The 24,882-nt window shown below is 36.0% G+C and overlaps 3 protein-coding genes across 3 annotated transcripts; 1 reads left to right on the forward strand and 2 right to left on the reverse strand.

Moving 5' to 3' along the window:
* Positions 1–3,340: 3,340 nt before the first annotated feature.
* Positions 3,341–4,481, forward strand: atoh1b (atonal bHLH transcription factor 1b). The gene has a single exon (XM_059522371.1). It carries the CDS (start codon positions 3,435–3,437, stop codon positions 4,119–4,121), a length of 687 nt encoding a protein of 228 aa, XP_059378354.1. The 5' UTR covers positions 3,341–3,434; the 3' UTR covers positions 4,122–4,481.
* Positions 4,482–6,216: 1,735 nt separating this feature from the next.
* Positions 6,217–15,271, reverse strand: LOC132113841 (docking protein 3-like). The gene is made up of 5 exons (XM_059521866.1): positions 15,084–15,271; positions 14,058–14,366; positions 11,945–12,026; positions 9,278–9,447; positions 6,217–8,619 (listed from the first exon to the last, which is right to left on the reverse strand). Exons 1-5 carry the CDS (start codon positions 15,138–15,140, stop codon positions 7,396–7,398), a joined length of 1,842 nt encoding a protein of 613 aa, XP_059377849.1. The 5' UTR covers positions 15,141–15,271; the 3' UTR covers positions 6,217–7,395.
* Positions 15,272–15,413: 142 nt separating this feature from the next.
* LOC132113840 (probable ATP-dependent RNA helicase DDX41) lies at positions 15,414–24,178 on the reverse strand. The gene is made up of 17 exons (XM_059521865.1): positions 23,985–24,178; positions 23,499–23,588; positions 23,144–23,297; positions 22,662–22,736; positions 22,518–22,578; positions 22,291–22,427; positions 22,130–22,202; positions 21,439–21,592; positions 21,117–21,253; positions 20,800–20,962; positions 20,454–20,585; positions 19,452–19,523; positions 19,268–19,364; positions 18,791–18,940; positions 17,173–17,244; positions 16,110–16,220; positions 15,414–15,942 (listed from the first exon to the last, which is right to left on the reverse strand). The coding sequence occupies exons 1-17, from the start codon at positions 24,009–24,011 to the stop codon at positions 15,806–15,808; spliced, it is 1,842 nt and encodes a 613-aa protein (XP_059377848.1). The 5' UTR covers positions 24,012–24,178; the 3' UTR covers positions 15,414–15,805.
* Between the last annotated feature and the right edge of the window lie 704 nt (positions 24,179–24,882).

Below are 24,882 nucleotides of genomic sequence, written 5' to 3' on the forward strand. Positions count from 1 at the left end.
TATTTCACTAGTAGAAATCATGCAAAACAACTTTATATCTACATAACTTTACTCACCTAACATAATAGACTAAAAAAAAACGTCATCTTGAAATGTAGTTCAGCAAACCAAACAGACCAAAAGGACGAATTTTGTAATCCACCATTCAGTGCTTTTGTTCTCTTGTTGCTAGGCAGAATTCCTCCCATGGCCAATCACATTAAAGGAAGAACAGAGTGACGTTAAGTTTTTCCAAAGGATTACTCATGATTTTGAGCTCACAACACTTGAAATCTTAAGTTTATGCATTTTGAAGGTAAATTAGTTAAATTAACTCATATTTTTAAGTGGCAGGGCCAAAACGCAAAATTTTAAGTAATGTTTAGTCAACATTACTTGATTTTTTAAGTCAAGACAACATTAGGGTTTACAGTGCAGATCATTCACCCGCGCTTGATTGAGCTCCGAGGAAAGGATTCGTCGTTTTAGGCTCTCCACTACTTCTGGAGTTTTGTATTATTTAGGCATATAAGTATAAACATGAGCATTTGCTCTATTTACAGACTTTAAATTTTTTCTTGACGCATATTTTCCGTTAAATGATACCAAATATACCACAAACAACGCTAATGAAAAGTCCGTAAGCTGACGTTTGGCGAAGTGTCACAATTTGGCTTGCGTTTGTGCCCCAAAAAAGTTTGGGATAAACAATCATTCAAATTCTCATTTGAATGATTAATTATTGGAATCATGAATTTTCAAAAGTAAGTTGCAAATACAAGTCAAATAGGCCTATTCTTTTTTCTTTTTCTTTTTCTTTTTCTTTTTCTTTTCATTAGTCGGTCATTACTTTTGACGTTTTTCTGCCAAAACGTGACTAAACACTGTGCTTCAATAACCATGACGTTTGATGTTCCCAACACTTTCCGCGGTGCTCCACCGCCGCCAGTCTCAGGCTCACAGCAGATGGGGAGTGTGTCCCTGTCTGCTCAGGGCTGCAGGCTGTTGCGCTGCCAGTAGGGTAGCGAGAATTAAATATTCATGTAAAAAATGAATGGAGAACCCCTGGACTGAGAGCGTGCCAATTTATTCAGCTCGCGCAAGCCTCATTAACCCGATGACTGGCTAGCAGGTCACGCTGATTTCTTTACCAACATTTAACATTTACCGCATGTCTCCAAACACATGCGCCGGAGCGGCACAAGCCTAGTGCGTGTTTTATTCATTTTTAACCTTTTATTGAGCTTCATTTTTTTGTTCTCCTAAGTTCAGCAAATGCAGGCCTTTAAAATATATATATATATATATATATATATATATATATATATATATATATATATATATATATTTTTTTTTTTTTTCTTCTTCTTTTTTTTTTTTTTGCCCATTTACCGTCTCCTTCCTTAAAAATATTATACCAGAATACAGTTGCTGTTATTATCCGCCACTAGCACTACGAAGAACCAAATTAATGAACAAATTATAGAAATTAAACATTATACATTTCATGAAACAGTGCACTTGTTTAAAATAAGCTTAATAATAATAATAAATAAAAATGACTTTAAAGAAGTGCCGTTCACGCTATGAGCAATAATGAAATAAAGTTTTACATTCTTTGAGAACAGGGAAATCCACATCAGGCTATATTAATAACGACACAGAAGAATGACATCGACTTTCTATATATATATATATATATATATATATATATATATATATTATTATTATTATTATTATTATTATTATTATTATTTTATCTTTAAAGTTCTTGCTGTGAAAGAACCTTAACGATGGAATTTTGGGCAGTAATACTTTTTTCCCATAAATTTCGTAAGGTCTACGCGTGAGGCTCGAAGAGGAGAGCTAGCCCCTGTAAATTAAAACGATTATGTTGTAGTGCTCATTGATTAACACTGTCATGGCTGAGGGTGAACAAAAAAGTGTGAAAGTTAAACTATCCCTGGACGCTTCGCAGCATATGGGAGACGTCCGCATCGGCCTCTGACTGTGAGACGGGTGCCAGGGTACAACAGCCGACTGGCCTGAAGATTGCTTCTCTATTCAACCCTCAAGAAGAGCAGTCTCAGAGGGGCCTCCGCTGTCATCACGCTCTCTCTCTCTCTCTCTCTCTCTCTCTCTCTCTCTCTTCCTCTCCATCACCTCTTTTGAGCAAAACAGTCTCGTGTCTAAAAAGACGTTGCTGGACGTTGTAGCCTATCTGTTGTTGTCGTTGTTTGAGCAAGAAGCACATCCTTGCTGTTCACAATATATGTGCAGTATTTTGGAAAGGCGTCTAAATGTAGCTATATCTGTGCATTTACTAAATTAGAATGGGTAGACCTACCACTTACACATTTCAACTGCTTTTTTAAAAGTTTCAGTAGCTAACCACAAATTTAGATAACGAGTTCGCTCGCGAACAGTCCCCTTCGCCTGATGAGGTAGGCTAAGATTGCATTGCATAGCATTGAGCAGTTTCCATCAGCTTCAGGTTTAGACTTAGGCCTATCTACACGACATAAATGTTGTAATTGTTTATCACTATTATGTAGGTTATATTTTAGCCTAGAGATTTTTAGAGTTATTTTATTACCGTAAGCATTTTCAAATTGTGTTTTGTATAAAAGTTTGAACTGTCAGTCCTAATAATATAAGATTTACCTTCAAAATTCGTGTTTTGTTTCTTAGTAGTCTCCACCTGATTTGTCAAAATATTGTTTTGCTTCATTGCTAAATAATTTATGACGAGACTGAAGACACATCCGTTTTCCTGGACTTCGCTGACGACAGGTGCGACTCACGACCTGCTTTCCAGCTGCTCGTTTTATTGCTGCGGATTTTACAGTTTATTTGAGAAGAAATATGACGCTGCTATGCAAGTTTCTTGCTGGATTTTATTAGATGGCAATTCCGTCGCTTATCTTGAAGTGGACAAGGATGTTAGATCAAGTCCTCTGAGGTTTGAGATTTTGTGTTTTATTTCCAATTTTTAAAAAACAATGCATACATTCAAAACTCTGATTATGTTTTATGAATGTAATAGCCTATATAAACATAAAAAATAAGCCATAACTGCTGTAAAAGTATCAAATAGCCTAAATATGTTTAAAAATAAATATTATTTTAATGTACGTATTTACAGTCATGTATGTAAATGTGCAAAATAAATGACAGCTGAGTAAATGATGTGTTGTGATCATTCTTTTGAAAAGATCTTCCATCACTCCAGGACTGTTGACATGTGAGGGGAAAAACAATTCTTTATGGAAGTTTGAGGAGCATTTTCTATTGGTTGTGAGCACTCAACAGGAGCAATGAGGGGAGGAGGGGGAGGAGGTGATGCCACTATAAGGCCAACAAAGATCCTGTCTGAAGGTAAAGGGCCCACCCAAGACAGTCAGATCGAGTTCAGCGTTCTCCAAACTTTATTTTTTATTACATATATACCGGCAATGACAGCAAAAGTCAAGCTTTTGCACTGGTCAGATGGAAAACTTCGCGAACAAGCGGAGGAGTTCACCGTCTCTGAACATCCGAGGTTGACCCGCAGTGACCCACGGGCCTGGATGACTTCCGCGACCCCCGCAGGTGACCATTACACACACACGTCGGTGGATGCCGCCATGGACAAGTACATGTCTGTAGTCAGCAGTCCTTTGACAGCGGAATTTGATCTGGGAGGATCTAAGGCACATGGTGGGACCAAGCAAAACCTCACCGGACCTCAGAGACACAGACGTGTGGCCGCTAATGCGAGAGAAAGACGGCGGATGCACGGACTGAACCGGGCATTTGACAAACTGAGGAGCGTCATTCCTTCCTTGGAGAACGAGAAAAAACTGTCTAAATATGACACCCTTCAGATGGCGCAGATTTACATCACAGAACTGTGCGAGTTGTTGGAAGGTGTCGTGCAGTCGGAGTGCAGAGGTCTGCGGGACGGATGCGGCGCGTCTGGTACCCATGGTAACCTCGGACAGAGTAGTTCAGCTCAGACTTTGAGGACCAGCATCCCTTACGCAATGGACGCACCTTCTTCTCATTTTGATCCCGAGAGAAATGATGTCACGTCCAATGCGAGTGATGGCGAATCGTCCCATTTCAGCGACATCGAAGAAGGACAGACTGGAGGACGCTGATGGCTTTGGTGGACTGATATTGAAACACTCAGATTAATCAAAATTTATTTGTCTGTGTTTTAGTAGACACTGAAAGAACCAAATAGACAGGCCCAGTGGATTATGGTTAGTTCTAGAAAATGCTTTATTAGCCTACTTGATTGACAAAATCTGAAAAGGGAAGAAAAAAGAAAACATCCATTCAAGCCCTTTAGTTGCACTTTAGACCTACATTTGGATTTTGTTCCACTTCACATGTACAAATCCTCCATCAGTAATGACAAAAATGTTATTTATGTATCTTTGTGATTTTTTATTAACTCAAAAGATTAATACATTTTCTTTTCATATATTTATTCAAATTGGCTCCATTCATACATTAATTTCTTTCAGTTATTTAAATTAACAGCACAGATTTTTTTTATTTTGTATCATATTCCAAATAAACAGCACTACTATCTTTTGAAAAGGTTTACCTAAAAGATTTATTCAGTTAGGCTATTTCTTCAGATTAAATAGTTACGCCAGTTGGCGGCGACAAAGAAAGAATATTTTTGTGTGCTGTGCGAGTCATTTATCATTCACTCAAAGGATTCGCTCAAAGGAGTCATGACTTAAACAAGTCATTATTTAAAACGTTCACAGAACGCGTGTTTACGTCACACGTTATGTTCTCCACAGTTGAAAACAAAGTAAATGCAAACATTTTCCTCCATTTTGGTAAGGAAATATGACTTTTCTTGAAAGCAACAATAGGCTAAATATTTACAATTCTTCAATTTTGAACTAGACTGACTCAAATGACTCTCGTTCAGTCTGTCAGAAGATCTTATTCACGATAGACATGTTTTATTCAATCAATATAAAATTTAAAGGAACATTTCACCTAAAAAAGAAAACTTTGGGGGCTCAAGCCCCTGCCCTTTTTTAAAGAATAAATAAATTAAAAGTACCACTCTCAGACAAATAGTGGTTAATAAAACAAAATGTATTTTAATTATAATTAACATGACAATGTGTACAAAACAACAATCAATAACTCAAAAAGTTTTGCTTGACTGACTCCACAGTCTGTGCTAAATGTCTACAAAAGCACTTCACAAAACCGTGCAGCGCCAAAATTCGCAATAATGTGAATCAGTATTAAATTCACTTATATTTATGTATGGTAGGCTACACTGTTTACTATTTCATGAAACTATCATAGTTAATGAAACCCAAGAACCACCAATTTTATGTGAAGTGTAGCAGGTGAAATTACTGCAATGGTGACGTGAAAGGACTTTTTTATATTAACATTTTTGATAATTATGCAGCATTATGAAAGTGTCTTTTGCTCATCAAGCCTACATTTATTTGATAAAAAAGACATAAAAAACGAATACTGTGAAATATTATTGCAATTTAAAATAATGTTTTTCTATTTCAATATACTTTAAAATCTAATTTATTTCTGTGACGCAATGCTGAATTCTTAGCATCATTGCTGAAGTCTTCAGTGTTACATGATCCTTAAGAAATCATTCTTATATGCTGATTTTATTATCAGTATCGGAAACATTTGTTCTGATTTATTTTTTTTTGTAACCTGTGATACTTTTGGGGGGTTCATTGATAAATGAAAAGTTAAAAAGAAAAGCATATATTCAAAATAGAGATGTTTTCGAACAATATCAGTCTTTACTACCACTGTTTCTACTAATTTAACAAATCCTTGCTTAATTTAAAACAAATTTCTTAAATAATAATAGTAATAATAATAAACACAGTCCTCAAGCTTTTGAACAGTAATGTATATTGTTACAAAAGTTATATTTTTAAATAAGTGCTGTTCTTTTTTTAAACTTTTTATTCATCAAAGAATCCTGAAGAAGTATCACAGGATTCCAACATGGATAATAAATCAGCATTGCATAAAATGTATTTTAAAGTAAATTTTGATCAAATAAATGCAGGCTTGATGACCATAAGTGACTTCTTGCAAAAATATAAAATAGTAGCCTAATGTATCCAAACTTTTGACCTATATATATATATATATATATATATATATATATATATATATATATATATAATAAAAAATAATAATATTTTATTTCCCCGAGGAACTCTCTGCACGTCCCTGTGGATAACCATACAGTGGCCGATCCCCTGTATGGAAAAAAATAATATTATGAAAGTCAATGGGGACTAGCAACTTTTGGGATGAACTATTCATTTACCTTAACGGATTTGTTAAAAGACAATCAACAAAACAATACTGTCATGCCAGATACCGAATCACAACTAAACGTTAAATGACTTGTGTTATATTGGTTAAATCTACACAGTTTTACAATATATCTTACAAAGACACGTTCAATAAAGATCATTTACATAAACATTCAAAGCATACACTTTCCTTATATTTAATCATCTCAGTACATATTCTGTGAATTGTTATTAAAAAATTATGCTAAAACTTAACTATTATTCATGTTAAAGGGGTTATATGATGCAATTTCAATTTTTCCTTTCTCTTTGGAGTGTTATAAGCTCTTGGTGCATGAAGATCTGTAAAGTTGCAAAGGCTAAAGTCTCAAATCCAAAGAGATATTCTTTATCAAAGTTAAGAATCTGCCACACCCCCATAAAACGCCTCGTTTAAACACGCCCCCACGTCTACATCACTATGTGGAAATAGTTGCGTAATGCCGCCCAAATGTTCACGCAGAGAAAGAAGGCACGGTTTCAGTAAACGCAGTTAGTGTTGAAGCAGTCATGTCAGGGAGACGCAGTGTGTTTCTAGGCAAAAGAAAAAGCACTTTATTTCGCCTTCTGAAAGTAGATGTATTCAGGAATCTTTAAGATTACTTACAACAGTACAGCAATGCATTTTATGGACGACCGTTTCGTGATCCTGGGAGAGGAGGTAATTCTGACTTTGCTATGACAAAGGGGCGTTACATTTCAGACAAGTGCTTGCAGTTTTCAGCCAATCACAATACACTGGGTCAGTTGGCCAATCAGAGCAGACGGCTCTTGTTAGAAGGAGGGACTTTGTAGAAAACTACGTGCTTAAGAGAGGTGGGGCATAGAGGACCTACAATAATGTACAGTATTTGAAAAATATTTTGTTTTTTGAACATTAAAGCATTTCAACATATTCTGTTACACCAAATACACAAAATAATGATCTTTAAAAAAGCATCATATGACCCCTTTAAATGTATCTGTTATATTACACTAAAACAGATATCACACACATTAATCAGGCAAGCAGTGACACTGACCTCAACTGCAGACAATAGAAACCTCAATCAGTCATCTGCTCATCTATTCGGTCTAACTGATCAGAACTTCCCCCACGTGACCGGGGCGGAAATGGGGGTGGCATTTTGGACGGATCTTTAAACAGCATTTCAGAAAGGGTCTGTTTGAAGTTGGCAGGGATTTCACTGGAAGTGATAAATGGAACGTGTTGCTCAGTGTTAGGCTGCTCTTGATCATCACTGCCCTCAGTCTGTCTGTTCTTACGTTTAGCTGCGAAATTCACTGTACTATATATGTCCTCAATATTGGGTTGATCCTGCTCGGCAGTGGGCGTCACGGACCAGTTGGTGTAGTGAGCCTCTTCATTGTTGTCCTCACAAGGTTCTTGTGCTGATTTCCACTCCTTCTCTTTATTCATGGTTACATCTGTATCCATGTTTGGTGGTAGACTGGGAGGCGTTGGAATTTTTGGGAGATTCATTTTTGATCTTGGTTTTGGTTGTGGAAATATCACTGAATATAAAACATCATCTGGGCTCCTTGGAGGGCTTTTGACGCAAGGTGGTGGATCTGGTAAGGAGATGTATCTGCGTGGCACTGGAAAGGGTTTATCTTGGTTTGTATTGACCGGAGGTAGCTTTTTAATATTAGGCCTGTCCTGTGGTTTGGCTTTAGGCGAGGGTGGCGCTGGTGGAGGGTTTTGTTGAGAAGGAGTGGATGATGCCTTTTGGACATTCTGGTATGCGAGAACACCTTTAATGAGCTTGTGTATTGGCTGCCCAGGTTTTTTCAGTGCAGGTGGGCAAGGTCTTTCTTGATTCTTGTTATCCTGAAGTTTCATATTGACCATAGTTTTGTCCCTGCCCTGTGGTTTGAATTTTGGTAAAGGTGGTGGGGGAGGAATGGCTTGTGGAAGGGGTGTGGATGGTGGCAGCAGCTCTTGGAGACTCTTGAACACGAGTGCCTCGTCAGTGGATTTGTGTATATGCTGTTTGTATTGTAATGGTGGGAGCGGTCGATCTTGATTCCCGCTGATTGGAGGAAGATTTTTCACCTTAGGCTTGTCCTGCGGTTTGCTTTTAGGCGAGGGAGGCTGGGACGCGAACTCTTGTGGAAGAGCAGTGGCTTGTGCCAGCAGTTCTTGGACACTCTGGTGCATGATTGCGTCCTCAATGGCCCTCTTTATTTGTGACCCCTGTTTTGACAAGAAAATGAACTGGCCCTCCCCAGTGTGACAGCGACGACCTGCCTCTATCATAATTCCCCCCTGAAAAAACAATAAATATTGAATAAAGAGAGCAAATGTGAACTAATATTCAAAAGACTGAAGCAAAAAAAAATGTGTATTTGTAAAAATCCTACACATGCCATTATTCATAATAAAAATATAATTTGACTACAAATATATACACACTACCATTCAAACATTTGGGGTGTGCATGAAAATGTTTTTTAAGAAATAAATACTTTTATTCGGCAAGGACGTATTAAACTGATCACAGGTAACAGTCAAGACATTTATACTGTTACAAAAATGTTTTTTTTTTTTTTTTTTTAACTTTATATTCATCAAAAATTCTTTAAAAATGCATCACGGTTTCCACAAACATATTAAGCAGCACGAATGTTCCTTAAGCATATTAAAATGATTTTTGAAGGATCATGTGACACTGAAGACTGAAGTAATGATGCTGAAAATGTAGCTTTGCCATCGGATATATATATATTCATAAATGTTTTACTGTATTTTCATCAACTAGCCTGCAGCCTTGGTCATCATAAGAGGCAAAAACATTGAAAAATATATCTATACCAATCTTTTTAATGTTAGTGTGTAGTGTATATATAGTTTTATTGAAATGATTTTATGTGAGCAGGCATGCTGAGTATTAGAGGGTTCCATATTTTTATTTCTCGTGAAGCACCTTGACTTGGCCAAATCTCCTGAGAAGCCTGTAGGGCCAATGGTAGATGGCCTGCCCGGTCTTAAGATCCAGCAGACAAATAGCCTCTTTCTCAGAAGACAGCAGGTAAGACCCAGACATCCTGCACCTTTGAGACGCATCTGTGCTCTGCACTGTCACCTGGAACTGACCTGCGGGGTGGAATTCATGAAAACATCAAACCGAAGTCTCTCTGGACAAACTCTCAATCACTGGGGTCAGACCTCTTGAATTTAAAGTGAAGACAGAACCAAATAAATTTTACATGGGTGGCCAAGAATTATGAAGCAGTGAAATGGATCATATGAATGGCTGGTCTTAAAACAATATTGACTCTTGAATATTAGAACATTTTAAATAAATAAAAAGGCTATATACCAAATTTTCCAAAAACATCACTACATACAACAGGGGTTGAACAGTTTCTTGTATCACCCCTAAAGCTTTTTTTATTTAATAATAATCTGGCTACACTACATTTGACAATAATTACATAGTATACTACTAACTTAACAAATAAAGAGTACTTAAGGCATGAAATATTGATCTGAACTGAGATTTCTTATTTATAGACCAACTAAAAGATTCCACTATTAGGAAAAAAATCCCCCAGAGTATTAACAATCGGCCTAGTAAATTGTACACCGCAATCATTATAAATTATATATTATTTTTAAATTGTATTCCAAGTTTTGTTCTAGTTAAATATATACCACATATGTACTAATATTATATATATGAACACCAAAGTCCTCCAAGTCCATTTCATTTAATGAAAAAAAAAACTATTGCAAGAAAAAGAAAAATAAATGGTAAGAGGGGAATAAAACATTTTCATTTTATAACAAACAAACAACTATCAAATGATTATGTACTAATTAAGATTAAGTGATGTAACAAACACTTGTTACTAAATGCACTAAGGGCCCCTAGTTCCTAAAACTTTGAATACTTTTATGCCCAAACACATTTATTATCTGTGTGGCTCAAAAACACATTTTCAGATATAGATGTTCTTATACAGTGACTGAAAAATCTAGGTGTGTTGTTTGATTCAGGTCTCAAGTTCGATAAACAGATCAATTCTGTTATGTCATGTCTGTATCATATACAACATCTTGCAAAAGTTAAACCTTTTCTTTCTCTAAAGAACTTTGACGTGACGTGACATTCAGCCAAGTATGGTGACACATACTCAGAATTCGTGCTCTGCATTTAACCCATCCACCCTGTGCACACACACATCAGTGAACACACACACACACACACTATGAACACACACCCGGAGCAGTGATCAGCCATTTATGCTGTGGCGCCCGGGGAGCAGTTGGGGGTTCGGTGCCTTGCTCAAGGGCACCTAAGTCATGGTATTGTCGGCCCGAGACTCAAACCCACAACCAGAGTCATACTCTCTAACCACTAGGCCACGACTTCCCACAAAATAGTCATCCATGCATTTATTACTTCACGCCTTGACTACTGCAATTCACTCTATTATGGAGCAAACCAATCATCGATTGGATGACTTCAAATGGTTTAAAATGCTGCCTGGTAGTCACAAATTCGATCACATTTCTCCCATTTTAACTTCTCTGCACTGGCGACCAGTCAAACTGATAATAGAATTGAAAAAAAAAGTAGTTTTTGTTTTTAAAGCACTACACAGCTAGTTCCAACCTATTTTGATCTTTTACGTTGTCAAAATACATCCAGGGCACTTAGATCTGGCAACCTTAAGAGTGCTTTCTGATCGTAGATCAAGGTTAAAACACCATAGAGACCATGCTTTCGCGATAGCAGGCCCTAAACTCTGGAATAGCCTCCTGGCATCATCACTCTCCTCTTTTAAATCAAAACTTAAAAAACACATCTTCTTAGTGTGGGTCTTTAATGTATTATTCCAACTGTTAATTTAATATGTTGCCTTATAGATTGTTATGAATTCAGTTTCTTATTTGAGCTTTCTGATCTGTACAGTTCTTTGGTCAACCTTGGTTTTTTTTTAAATGTGCTTTATAAATAAGTAATGAAATGTTTTTAGATTGTAATCTCCCAAGTTAGTTTGTGTTCTAATTCTAAAGCATTAGTGTTATCAGTGTTACAAATCAGCTTGAGATGAACGGTTTCTCTAAGACTTGACTTCTAATCATTCACTAAAGAAAAAAGTAACTTTGCAAAAGAGCACGTGTTATTAACACTGTAATATGAAGAAAAACTAAGTATGCGCTACCTAATCTTTTTCCATGAGGAAGAAGATAGACCCCCCAAAACCTACAGAAGCTGAAAAAAAAGTATAATATTATCCAACACCAAAGATGTATGAGTACAGAAAACCAACAAAGATGTAATTACAAGAAAAAAAAGAAATTAGACTGAACACAAACGTGACCCTAAACACTATAAATTCAATCAATATGACAATTTTTTGTGCTCTTTTTCTTTTACACCTACGTAGATGACAGACCACAGATGTGTCTGACCTCAGTAAACACTGAGCAATGGAAATGTACATCTGCACCAATAAGACACACCCTCTTGCTCAACTGCAACAAACAGTTTGGTAACACCTAATTTAACAGCAGATAATTGTTAATGTGGTTCTGAAACATCTTTGCTGATAGAGAAGTGTGTTTCTGAGCACATTCTCACCTGCTCCCCAGGTGGAGTACAGTTCATTGTCAGCCGGTGTTGTGTATTTATCTTTCTTGGTATCTTCGGTTGTCTGGGTCTTCTAAAAATATAAGACAGTTGATAACAAGCGTACATTAGCAATTCCTCTTTTTTTATCATATCAGTCTTTGAAAAAAAAAGACCATGTACATTCTTGTGCAATCAAAGACTCAGTGTGGTTATCAGCACTTCCTCTGTTTCGACTTAGCTGTTGTGCGAAAATGTGCATCAGAAAATGAAGTCCTTTATAAATGTGTTGACTTTAGTCACTTTAGTAGTGGTAACATGTCCTTCATTCTAATTATGACTTGTGTCATGAGGATGGCAACTCATATTATTCAATAAGCTTGTTTTATCCAATGCTTTGTCTTTTGCTTTCTGCTCTTTCTTGGAAGATGATTTCTTTTTCGGCTGATTAAAAGATAACTAGTTTGGATATGAGACAAAATGCAGTGTTAACTAGTTTATGGTTTCAGACAAACTTGCTGTTGGCTGGTTTTGGATATCAGAATTAAAATGGACTGATGGGATCTGGAGAAGTCTGGAAAATGGATCCAACATGCCGGCAGAATTGAACAAGGCCAATAATTCTTTTTTTCTTTATTTATTTTTCATCATCTCTACTGTTCCTGGATCAACATTCTTGTTCCTACCTGGCTTAGATTCTTGAAGTATTTATTGATTTCACTTTGACTTTAGCGGTAGCTCAAACAGTAGAGCAAAGTGCTAGCAAAAAAAAGGTCATGGAAATGATTCCCATGGTATGCATGCATTGATTAAATGTATTCCTTGAATGCACTGTAAGTTGATTCAAATAAAAGTATCTGCCAAATATGGTTTGTTCATAATGTCCATATCCATAATCCACATTTGGATTGCTTAGTTGGGGTTTAAAAGACACTTAATATTCAGTAACATTAAAGGTGCAATAGGTGATTGTCTTCAGAAACAGTTTTTGTTACGCTGGTTGAAAGTCTCTTCACATCCCTATAGCAATCATTAAGTTGAGTGGTCTAAATGTATTTATCTGTATTTATATATTCTGTGGAAGGTCCGAGTGTTTTAAATGGCTTTCCTACCTGCCTGTCAAGGTATGTATCTGCATACGTCTGCACACCCTGTTTGCGCAGACAAAATACGTCATCAGTGCGTTCATGCACGCAGAGCTAGAATGGCAGACAGACATCAACAACCCGGTCTTCCCTCCTGTTATTGTTGTACTTTTAAAGTTTTCTTGCTGGTGAATGACACATGATGTAGCCCAGCAGTTCCCAATTCCAGTCCTCGCACACATATTTTGCATGTCTTGCTTTGTTAACACACCAATTCAGATGACCAACTTGTTAGAAATGAGCTAACGTTACGTGAATGAACTGTGTTCTGATTGATATGATCCCTACACTGTGTTCATTGCTCCCTACTCCCTAAGCAGGGGTTACTTCACTTCGGAACATGATCTGGAATTGGGAACCGCTGATGTAGCCTATTGTAGTACTGTTATCTCTGCTATTCTGGTCTGTGAGCATAAATGCGTTCAAGAGGCATGGCTTTGGACGGTGATTGCAGGGAGGGTGTGACGTTCACTTTCACTACTATCAGGCTAATGTAAGCAATTTCAAAAATCTCCTACTATACCTTTAAGGATTTGACTGAACTTACACCATTGGATGAGAATAAAACATGACCTAACTAGATCTCGATGATGACTGTTGTTTTGTAGAGCTGCTTCATGGCTTAATTTGTTCAAATTTAATTAAAGAATTTTGCAACATAGAAACTGAACTTATTCAAGCTTAATAACATCACTGCTGTCTTCTGTAGAGCTGCTGATAGTTTAATTTTACAGTTATTGAACTGATCAGAACCAACATTGAATTATTCATCCAGCAGAATAATGACGCTATTGTATTATAGAATTTAGATTTGTCTCATATTTGATGAAGTTGGCATCACTGACTCAATTATTTTTTGTTCATTGCTGCAAACCTGTATTGTATAAAGCATAATATAAATAAAGCTGACTTTACTTGTTTAAGAGGACTTTTCGATCCAAGAACACATCCTACTTTGCAATATCACCCAACCTCCATACCTGAAATGCTAGCTGGCACAGAATAGTCATCCAGTTCTCCTGCGAGGGGGCAGCGATGGTGTAGGTGCATGAGGTGGTGTTTAAAAAGAAGGCGGAGCAATCTTTGGGACAGCTTTCTCCTGGGGCTGGAGTGATGCTCAGACAGTCTGTCAGGCGGATCACCCGTTTGTCTGTCTTTCTGAGCCCTGAAGGCCTCGCAGCGGCGGACCCCATCAGCCCCCCTCTATCACGCATGTCGTACAGCTCCATACGGCCGATCCCTGAAGAGCTGGGCTCGAACAAAATCAGCCAGGATTTCCGCCATATCTTCTGCAGGAACAAGGGTAGATGTTTGTTTTGTGGCACCAACAGAGCAAACAAAATGAATTATTTTGGCGCATAACTCTGAAGAGTTTTACATCAGACTCTCTGGTTCAGCACTCCTCCTTGGGACCAGTTAGATTTTTAGAAGAACATGCCAGAGGGAGCAGAGTTTCTGAAACGATTCTTTGTTTTATCTTCCATGCAAGATTCATGGCGGCTAAATGCTACCATGTAGATGGAAGCACCTCAGGTGGTTAACCAGCTCCCGTTTCCCTTCTGTATTAATAATGTACAGTTGAAGATTTCTGATAATTCTCAAGGCTTGTTGTAAATAATTAAAGGGAGGTTTTAATAATATTCTAACTCTGATTATCAATGGTATGTCCCACATTTTTCCTTCCAAAACACCATTACTATCTCCTTAGATTCTAATTACATCACAGGCATAGTTCATATGAACATTATTTCATCATTCACTCAGCCTCATGTCATTCTAAACCTGTACAACTCTTTTCTTTCTTTTTATGACCTGGCTAATAAACACTTAGGTGGTTGAGCAGGAAACCATATAAAACATACTATTAATAGAAGCAATATAAAAAGCATAAGAACTGGCACATCAAATAGTAGTGCTAGTACTAGAATTAAATAACCTACTGATAAAAAAGAGAAAAAGTTCCAATTAAGTGTAAAATTATAATTTTTTGTGAATAATCTTCTCACCTTCCCAAACTTGACGCCCTGCAAAAAGAGCGGACCCTCTTTAGAGATCACATCCATTGTGCTTGTTTGCCTCTAAGTGCTCCAGTTCCTCTATCTTCTACAGAAGCTAACAAAAGAGTAATGAAGAGTGAGAAAGAGAGACAGCGTGTGATGGTAAACCTGATATTAAGCAAGTGTTTCCGTGAGGTTGAGGGGCCACGTCATTCACATAGCTAAAAACGGTCCACATTGGTTTCCTCGAACCTTTAAAACTTTACATTGATGTGTCTCGCTAACAATAACTTTAAGCTTAGTTGTAAACAGGACATGGCAAAGAGATGTAACCAGAGATAATATCAGAGAAGAATTTTATTGCAGATGGCTTCATAAAGTAAAAAGGGTGGATGAGTTGACCATTACTTATTTACACTGGATGTGTAGCAAATAAACGGTCAAAAACATGCAGAGTGGGTTTCAGATACATACTGTAATAACTCAGCTGTTACATTATTACATGACAACATCATTATGAAGCAAAACCTACTGAAAAGTCTAGCAAAATCCAACTTTAATATATTGTTTTTCTTACACAAAGCTTTTTGACTGTATTTTGCAACAAAAAAGATAGGTCACTGAAAAAAAAAGTACAGTTCCAAGAATAATGCATTTTGCACAAAATGACATTGGACATGATACAGGAACCTCTCTCAAGGAAAGATTTGATGACAAAGTAGCAGACAGCATTAAAAATCCATGGAGCTGCTGGCCAGATAGTCCTTGCGGCCGATGTTGGTGACCTGTTTTGTCTGCATGGCCTCCAGTTTGGGACAGACTGTGATCCTGTGGCCCAAACCACCACAAAATGTACAGCCTCTCTCTTCTAGGATGGAAAAAGCAATAAAAATAAAAATGTTAGACAATGTATTATCTTATACTTTTGAGCGCTGCAGATCCTCTTTGCACAACCAGGCAAATGTTGCAATAATTTTGGGCATGCGCTCAACTGGCTATATAAGCTTGTTTCAGTAAGAAGTGCATCATTTGTACCTCCAATATCCAGCATCGTCTCGTCTCCCGTTTGGAGAACCTGCAGCACAGGAGGGACCTTCTGCTTGGCTTCAACCAACAGAGCTCTCAGATCCATTAGTACAGACTCATCTATTTAAAAAAAAAGGATTTTGATGCACAATTACCTCTATATAGTTTATTCTCTAAAATTATAATTCACTGTGTGTGGTAATTTAATATCGGAAGGGGGAACAAGAACTGAAAGAAATGAAAACAGACAGAGAGACACCAAAGTTCAATCTATATATATATATATATATATATATATACACACACACACAGGGGTGCACATAAGTGGTCCGCAGGTCTGCATGCGCGACCAAAATAAAAAAATGCGTAATATAAATATGTACTGACAGCACATTTGCGTACAGACATGGTTGACAGCTGTTAATGCACAATTACCATTTTAGATCACAAACTGTACTATATAAGTTTTATTTTCAACCTGAAAGCATAAATCTAGGCTACGTCTACCGTTTCAAAGCACAGTGCAAAACTGTGACATTCATCCACTGACGCTCTTTAATCAGCAGCGGTGCTAAATCCGGGAGCGCGTATACTTACTTGCCGTCAACCCGCCAAAATAAAAGCCTGCTGATTTTAAGTTTGAATATGTGAAAACGCTTTTGTTTATTTATTTTTAGACGCTTTTTTCCAAAGCGACTTAAAATTGGGGAATACATAAAGCGATTCTTCTTAAAGAGGCAAACAAAGTAGTAGGAAATATTAGCATTTTATTTTTAAGTTTATTTACTATAAAATAAATGCATTTGTATTTAATACTAGGACTGCTTTTTATTTTTTATAATAATCACACACTATTATTTAGTTTATTTACAATTATTTAATTTTTAAAATACTAAATAAAGTGTAATAATATTATAACTATTATTAAATCATTTTTTATAGTTGCATTTGATGCGACGTGAGTGTGAGGACCAAACCAAATCTCCAGGTTCTCTTATGAGAACCAGGCTGAAAAAATTATGTGCACCCCTGTATATATATATATATATAAATAAATAATAATAAAACTTACCACATCCTTTGTTAATAAATGTTGTGGCTATTCCAGTCTTTCCGGATCGACCTGTTCTGCCTATTCTGTGGACTGTGGAATAAACATGTTACATACTTTTCAAACATACATACATAAATATAAACATACATACATAAATATAAATATACACACACACACACACACACACACACACACAACCAGTCAAACCTTTCTGAACAGTAAGATTTTTTATGTTTTTTTTTTTGTGTTTTGCTGACCAAGCCTGCATTTATTTGGTCCAAAGTACAGCAAAAGCAGTAATATTGTGAAATATTATATTTTATATATGTTTACTATTTAAAATAATTGCTAAATAATTTTATTTCCTGTGATTTCAAAGATGATTTTTTTAGCATCATCATTCCAGTTTTCAGCTTCACATGATCCTTCAGAAATCATTCTAATATTCTGATTTGCTGCTCAAAAACATAAAAAAAATAAAAATAAATTATATATATATATATATATATATATATATATATATATATATATATATATATATATATATATATTTATTATTATTATTGTTAATATGCTGAAAGCAGCTGAGTAGAATATTTCAGGTTTATTTTATTTTGGATCAATAAATGCAGGCTTGGTGAGCAGAAGAGAATTCTTTAAAAAACATTTGAAATCTTACTGTACATTTTTTTTTGTATATACAGGTGCATCTCAAGAAATTAGAATGTCATGGAAAAGTTCATTGTTTTTTTATTAAATGTGAGCCAAAATCATCACAGTTGCACTGAATTTATTTAATACACAAGTTTCACAATTTGAGTTGAATGACTGAAATAAATGAACTTTTCCACAACATTCTAATTTATTGAAATGCACCTGAATATGCAAATCAAGTGGCATCTTTTCTCAGAATTTCACTTTTCTGATTCATTTTTGCAACATCAGTTAATCAATTGGCTTCAAAGTTAAAGTTGGTTTAGAGGTTGTATAAACTTCTGTCAAATGTTTTGCCTGAAAGAAGTGCTTGTACTTTTGTTACTTAACATAAATGCAACTTTTGATATTTTGATTTTAATTGTGGTTTCTATATACTTTATGAACTGTCTAGCAATTCAATTTTTAATCTAATTAATTACATGGTGTGTAAATTAATCTAATTAATCATAAATCAAATTGAGTCAATTATTGTTAAATGAAAAAAAAAATTTAATGATACTGTTAAATTGACAGCCCTATCTGTAAAATGTTATTGCCATTTAAAAGATTTTATTTTTAATGTAATTTATGCTTGATGAATTTTCAGCAGTCATTACTTCAGTCTTCAGCACATGACACATGATCATTCAGAAAGCATTTTACTATGCTGATTTGGTGCTCAAGTAACATTTATTGTTATGCAGAGATGTTGAAAATAGTTGTGCTTCTTAATATTTTTGATAAACAAAGCTCAAAGCTTATTCGCAAATAGAGCTCTTTTGTAGCATTATAAAGACACTTTTTTAAATCATTTTTCATGTGCCTTGCTGATTATAGTAATAAATAAATAAATCTTACTGACCCTCAAACATTTGAAAGGTAGTGTATACAAGCCAATAAGCTTTAATAATAAACCATGCCAAATAATATGAACACCTACCATAGTTCTCAATCTCCTCTGGCATGTCATAATTGACAACATGCTGGATAGCTGGAAAATCCAGACCCTTCGAAGCAACATCAGTAGCCACTAAAACATCTTTCTTTTCCTCTTTGAACGCCTCAATGGCTTTCGTTCTCTCTTCCTGGTCTGAAAAGCACACGTAGAGTTTATTGAGCAGAGCGTGGTTGAACTGTATGACCTGTTTAACTTTGTGCTGAACAGTCAGATTCATAACTATTATATATTTTAGGTAACATGAGCTGGAGTATTTAGTGTATGATCAGGGTGAAGTAGAGCCACAGACACTTTGCTGCTTTGAGGTTAACCTTCGGACATAGTTTGAACACTGGTTTGGTGCTATGATAGCAGAAGCTGACACCCAGTGGAGAGCAGCTGTAGCTGCAGGAAACGGCATGCAAAAACCTGACTGATGGGGTTTGTGCTACAAGCAGATTGAGATGGATGATGTCGTACCTTTTCCACCATGAATAGCCACCGCCTCCACACCTTTCAGCAGAAGATACTCATGTATGGCATCTACATCTGCTTTCTTCTCAGCAAATATTAATACCTAAAAAACAAAATGGTAAGTGTGATGGTTAGAAGAGTTTATGCAGGATTCTCAGATGTGGTTTAAAAAGTGTAAAAAGCTACGTGCCGGCGGTGGGCTCTTCTGGAGACACTCCAGGAGGTAAACCATCTTGGCCTCTTCTTTGACATACTCCACTTCCTAAAAGTGACAGGATGTATACAAGTAAAACTTTCTGTTCTGATTAAGTATTACACAATATCTTCAACGGTTTGGGGTTGGTTTAGATTTTTTATGTGTTTTTGAAAGTCTCTTATGCTCATCATGGCTGCATTTATTTGACCAAAAATACACTAAAACAGAAAGATTGTGAAATATTAATACTATTAAAATAATTTTTTTTATATATTTTATATTTTTAGATTATATATATATATATATATATATATATATATATATATATATTTTTTTTTTTTTTTTTTATTAACCTTATTTCTGTGGTTGAAAAGGTGAATTTTCAGCATCATGACAGTCTTCAGTGTCACATGATCTAGAAACGTTGCACTGTTTTTACATATTCACTGTATTTTGTCAAATCATTTTAGATTTTTAAATGTTTTAAATTAATTTTAAATAAGTATTTTTTTTATCATTTTCAAAGTTTTTAAATTGCTTGTTTTATTTTTGTAATTATTTTTCTTCATGATTTTTACTTTCTTTTATGTAAAGCACTTTGATTACCATTGTGTACGAAATGTGCTATATAAATAAACTTGCCTTGCGCCACTCAAAAACCTTTCTTATAAGTTGTGCTGCTTAATATTTTTGTGGACAGCAGGAATCATTTTACCATGATTTTTATTTAATAGAAATAAACAATAAAATAAACATAAATGTATATATAATAACAAATGTGTTTACTACAGCATTTGATCCATTTAATGCAAGTTTGCTGAATAAAATGCATTAAAAAAATTGATATCTTACTGACCCCAAACTTTTGAAACAGTAGTGTATGTTTCACAACACTCGAAAAATCCACCTTGGCAAAACTCACAAAACAACTACAAGGATGGGATGGAACATGAGGAAAGAATAATGCTGGGCCTTGCATGAATCTTAATATCGTACCTGGATGACGTCCAAGCTTGCAGCTCCAGCTCTGCCCACATTAATGGTGATAGGTTTCACCAAAGCACTTTTGGCAAAGTTCTGAATCTTCTTGGGCATAGTGGCACTGAAAAGCAGTGTTTGTCTCTGACCCTAAAGCAAATCATAATTAATAAATTCATAATAATCATAAAATTATTTTAAAAATCATTCATTACTTATAAAACACTATTATTCTAGTTCTAAAACACTTCATTTTCAGGAAAACTTTGAAAAAGGAGGGTAACGTTTTAATATATTTACTGACTAAATACTCTATTACTGGATAACCTAAACAGTAGATGTGCATAAATGTGCATAAAAGTACCTTAAAGTAAGAGAAGATGGTCCTGATGTCCTCCTCAAAACCCATGTCAATCATCCTGTCAGCCTCGTCCAGAGCCAGATAGCGGCAGATATCCAGACTCACCATCTTCTTGTTCAGCAGGTCCATTAGTCTGCCTGGAGTGGCCACCATCATGTGCACCCCACTACAATCACACAATCATTTGCAAGTTTAGAAGGGATTTCTAAAGCAATCAGCATCCAAATAAAGAACAAGTACAATTTCCCAGTCATTTTTGTCCTTCTTTTCAAAAGTCACATCGGGAAATTAAAACACTAAATTGAAACAAAGTGACTTACTGTTTCACCACCTCCATTTGTTCTTTGACAGACATGCCCCCAATACACAGGGCACAGCGCAACTGAGGAGCCCCTTCATCCTCTAGGAGTTTACAGTAGTATTCAATGACACCATGTGTCTGTCTCGCCAGCTCTCTCTACAGATGGAGAGAAAGACACAATAAATAATTGGCCATACTGTTGCTGTCTGGTGCCTGTACTGTCTGCCTCTTGACTTATGATTTCTATGATGAAATAGTTTTGTTCCACATGGGTAATCTGCTTCTCATTTTTCTGCTGTATATCCGGCAGACGACACAGGATGTTGACAAAGTAGGCTTACAGAAGGGCAGATGATGAGGCCATAGGGTCCCTCTCTCTTACAGAAGGGTAGCCGTTTCTCCTGCTCCAGACAAAACATAATGATGGGCAGCGTGAAAACCAGAGTTTTCCCTGAGCCGGTGAAAGCAATGCCAATCATGTCCCTGCCAGAGAGACTAAACAAACAAACGAACAAACAAATTCAAAAAATAATTAAAATAAATATATAATTTATTAGGGCTGCTCCGATCACGATCGGCCGATTGTTAATGCGCATCTCGTCAGTAAAGTCGGTTCTCTAATCAGCGGTAAATACCATCAGGTGCGTGATTTCACATAGAGCAGCTGTTACTACACAGAGCCGTTGTTAACTGAGATGCGCAAATAAACGCTGAAAATGAACGTGGATTTGCGCAGCTTCTCTGTTAACAACGGCTCTGTGTAGTAACAGCTGATCTATGTGAAATCACACACCTAATGGAATTTACCGCTGATTAGAGAACCACTTTACTGACAAGATGCGCATAACGATCAGCCGATTGTGATCGGAGCAGCCCTATAATTTATTATCTATTACTTAATAAATTCTAACAATTTATATGTAAGAGATGCATTTTATTAATTTGCACATTTTTTAAAGACAAAAAGCTAAAACCATCTGACCAGCTGACACTGTATGATAATGCCTGAATATTGGCCAAAGCGAAACTCACATGGTTGGTATTCCCTGGATCTGAATGGGTGTCGGGTGAATGATTCCTTTTTTCTTCAGTCCTTTAAGGATGGCTGCAAAGAGCATTAAAGTTGAGAGCGTGCCGTTAGAGTGAAGCTTAGAGTGAGGTGCTGCATGTAAAACAGGTGGGATGGATCTTACCCTGAGGAAACTTCATCTCTCTGAAGGTCTTAATGGGTGGTGGAATGCCTTCACCTTCAACAAGAATGTGGTACTTTTTCCGTACACGTTCATGCCGTGCTGCTGGCATGCCATGAATGTAACGTGGCGCTTTCCAGCTGAAGAGTAAATAAGAAGTTGATTGCTGTTGTCTTTATTTGGGAAAAACCCACAACTAATCTGACAAATGAGAGTTAAAGGCAGCTCACCTTGTTTTTATTGGGTCTTCATATGTGATACCTTTGGCCATTTCCTTCACAGACATTAGAGCTGATAAAGATATGGAAAGATGCATGTTTTTGATTTTTTTTAAATACTTCCGACCTATTAATTTAATGATTCGGTTTGCTTACCTCTGCCTTCAGCCACGCTCTCCAGAATCTTTTCTTCCTCTTTCAGTTGTTTCTCCTTGGCAGACTCCTTCCGAGCTGCAATTATTAATGTACAATTTGAAAATAAATAACTGAAACATACCGAGACCACTCAAGAAAAATTTCTAAAACTTTTCTTAACAAAATCACATCAGTATAATTTTGCTTATTTGATAAGTAACCTAGAAATAGTGCAGAATCATAGAAGGGAAATAAACAATATGGAAATCAATGGGAACCATCAACTGTTTGATTACCAGCAATCTTCAAAATATCTTCTTTTATGTTCAATATAAGAAATCAACTCATACAGGTTTGGAAAGGCATGAGGGTGAGTAAATGATGACAGAATTTTCATTTTTGGGTGAACTATCCCTTTAATTGACCTTATATTGACACTCTGATTGAGACCCACTGTGTTAGACAGTAAACAAGTAATGAAGAACAGAAGAGGACATAAAGACCTTCAGCTTTCTCCTTGAGGTGTTGGTGCTGGTCCAGAAGACTGACATTGGATCGGGGACCCAGACCGTCATCCTCATCTTTCTGCTCTCCGCCACTATCTTTTTGTTCCTCCTCTGTGAGCCCTTTCCCACGGAATCGCATCACCTTCTGGAGCTGAGGGTCAAATCAAATAAACATACGTAATTAGGATGCACAGACTTATGTTGGCAAAAGAGCGAAATATAGTTTTAAAAAACCATGGTGTGACATACAGCAAAGACAATGGTGGTGAACCACAGAGCTGCCACAGGAAACAGAATCACACTTATCATGAAAATGAATGGCCATGCTATGATCTTAGTAGAGGTTGCTTACCATCTGCTGTTTTCTGATCTTAACAGGAACATATGGCACATAGTCATCATCTTCTGAGCCATCTGATCCAGACTTATCTGAGTAGTTTCTCTGAGAATTACATAAAAGTCAAAAAGCATTAGTAGGCCTTTGCAAAAAAAAGCATTAGACACAAACTGTAATCAGCATCACAAAGTTACACAGCAGTTCAGACGCACATATTCTCTTCTTACAGTTTTGTCTAATTTACAAAAATGCAGGCTAAATTAGAACAGATTAATACATAAATTACATATAAAAACATAGCTGATACACACTGACGTCTGCTTAATTTCGCAATATTTTAAATTGCTATATAAAATGCCAAAACGCCGTTTATTTTAGATAACCTGTACCACACCTGTGCATAAAAATCTTAATGAGATATAATTAATCACGTTTAATACAGCGAATATAGTTAAATCTGTTACTCGAACATTTACTTTATTGAGATGCGTTAAAACTCACCTTTTTTGGTCGATTTTCCGTTTCCATGATGCTCGACGTTAACGTTACAGGCTTTAGGGTTATAATTTAGCGATAATATTTAGATAATATCTACATAAATGTTACATTACACTCAAACAAGCATTGTTTATACTAGCTAGCATGTTTCGCTGTTGCTGCTGCTGCTGCTCAACGGAAGCGTGACGTATAGGTTACGTATACTACGGTGGCCCAAAAGGACTAAACGAAACGAAAGCATTTCGGAGATGTAAAAAAAATACCGTACACCAAGATATTGTTCCAAACCTGCATGATTTCTTTCTTCTGTGTAACAAACAAGGGGATGTAAGGCAGAATGTGAATTCTCAAAGATTCAAATAATGTAATTCTCAAAGATTCTGTCTAAAAGATTATTGTTTACTCACGAAGGAAAAAAATAAAGAACTAAAAAAACCTTTTAAGTCTTTCTTTAAAACATTAAACTTATTATTTAACCTTGAAGCAAGGTAAATAACTTTAGACTGGGACGGCAAAAACGGAAAACTCTTATTTGAATATTTTATCTCTCATTCCAATGTATGCTATTTTTATATTTTTTATATTATTACCATATTTGCATGTTGCCAAAATAAGTTTAGAAAGCAAACACAACACTTTTTTTTTTCCAAAACTGTCATGTTTTAATCTTTCGGCATGAAAGATTTTCACAGTATCAAAAGTGAATAATAATAATAATAAAAAACGAAAATAAAACAAAGCCAACATACACTTGGCCATTAACGGTATTGTATAAATCTACATTCCAAATGTTTAAGATAATGTTTTCTAGTTTAATATAACCTGGATAGAGTCAAAGATGTCGGAAAATATGAAAAAAAAAAACCTCAAAACTGATTTCTCAAGAGATCTCAAACCTTCA

This window comes from Carassius carassius, chromosome 33, assembly GCF_963082965.1.
Source record: "Carassius carassius chromosome 33, fCarCar2.1, whole genome shotgun sequence".
Lineage (NCBI taxonomy): Eukaryota > Metazoa > Chordata > Actinopteri > Cypriniformes > Cyprinidae > Carassius > Carassius carassius.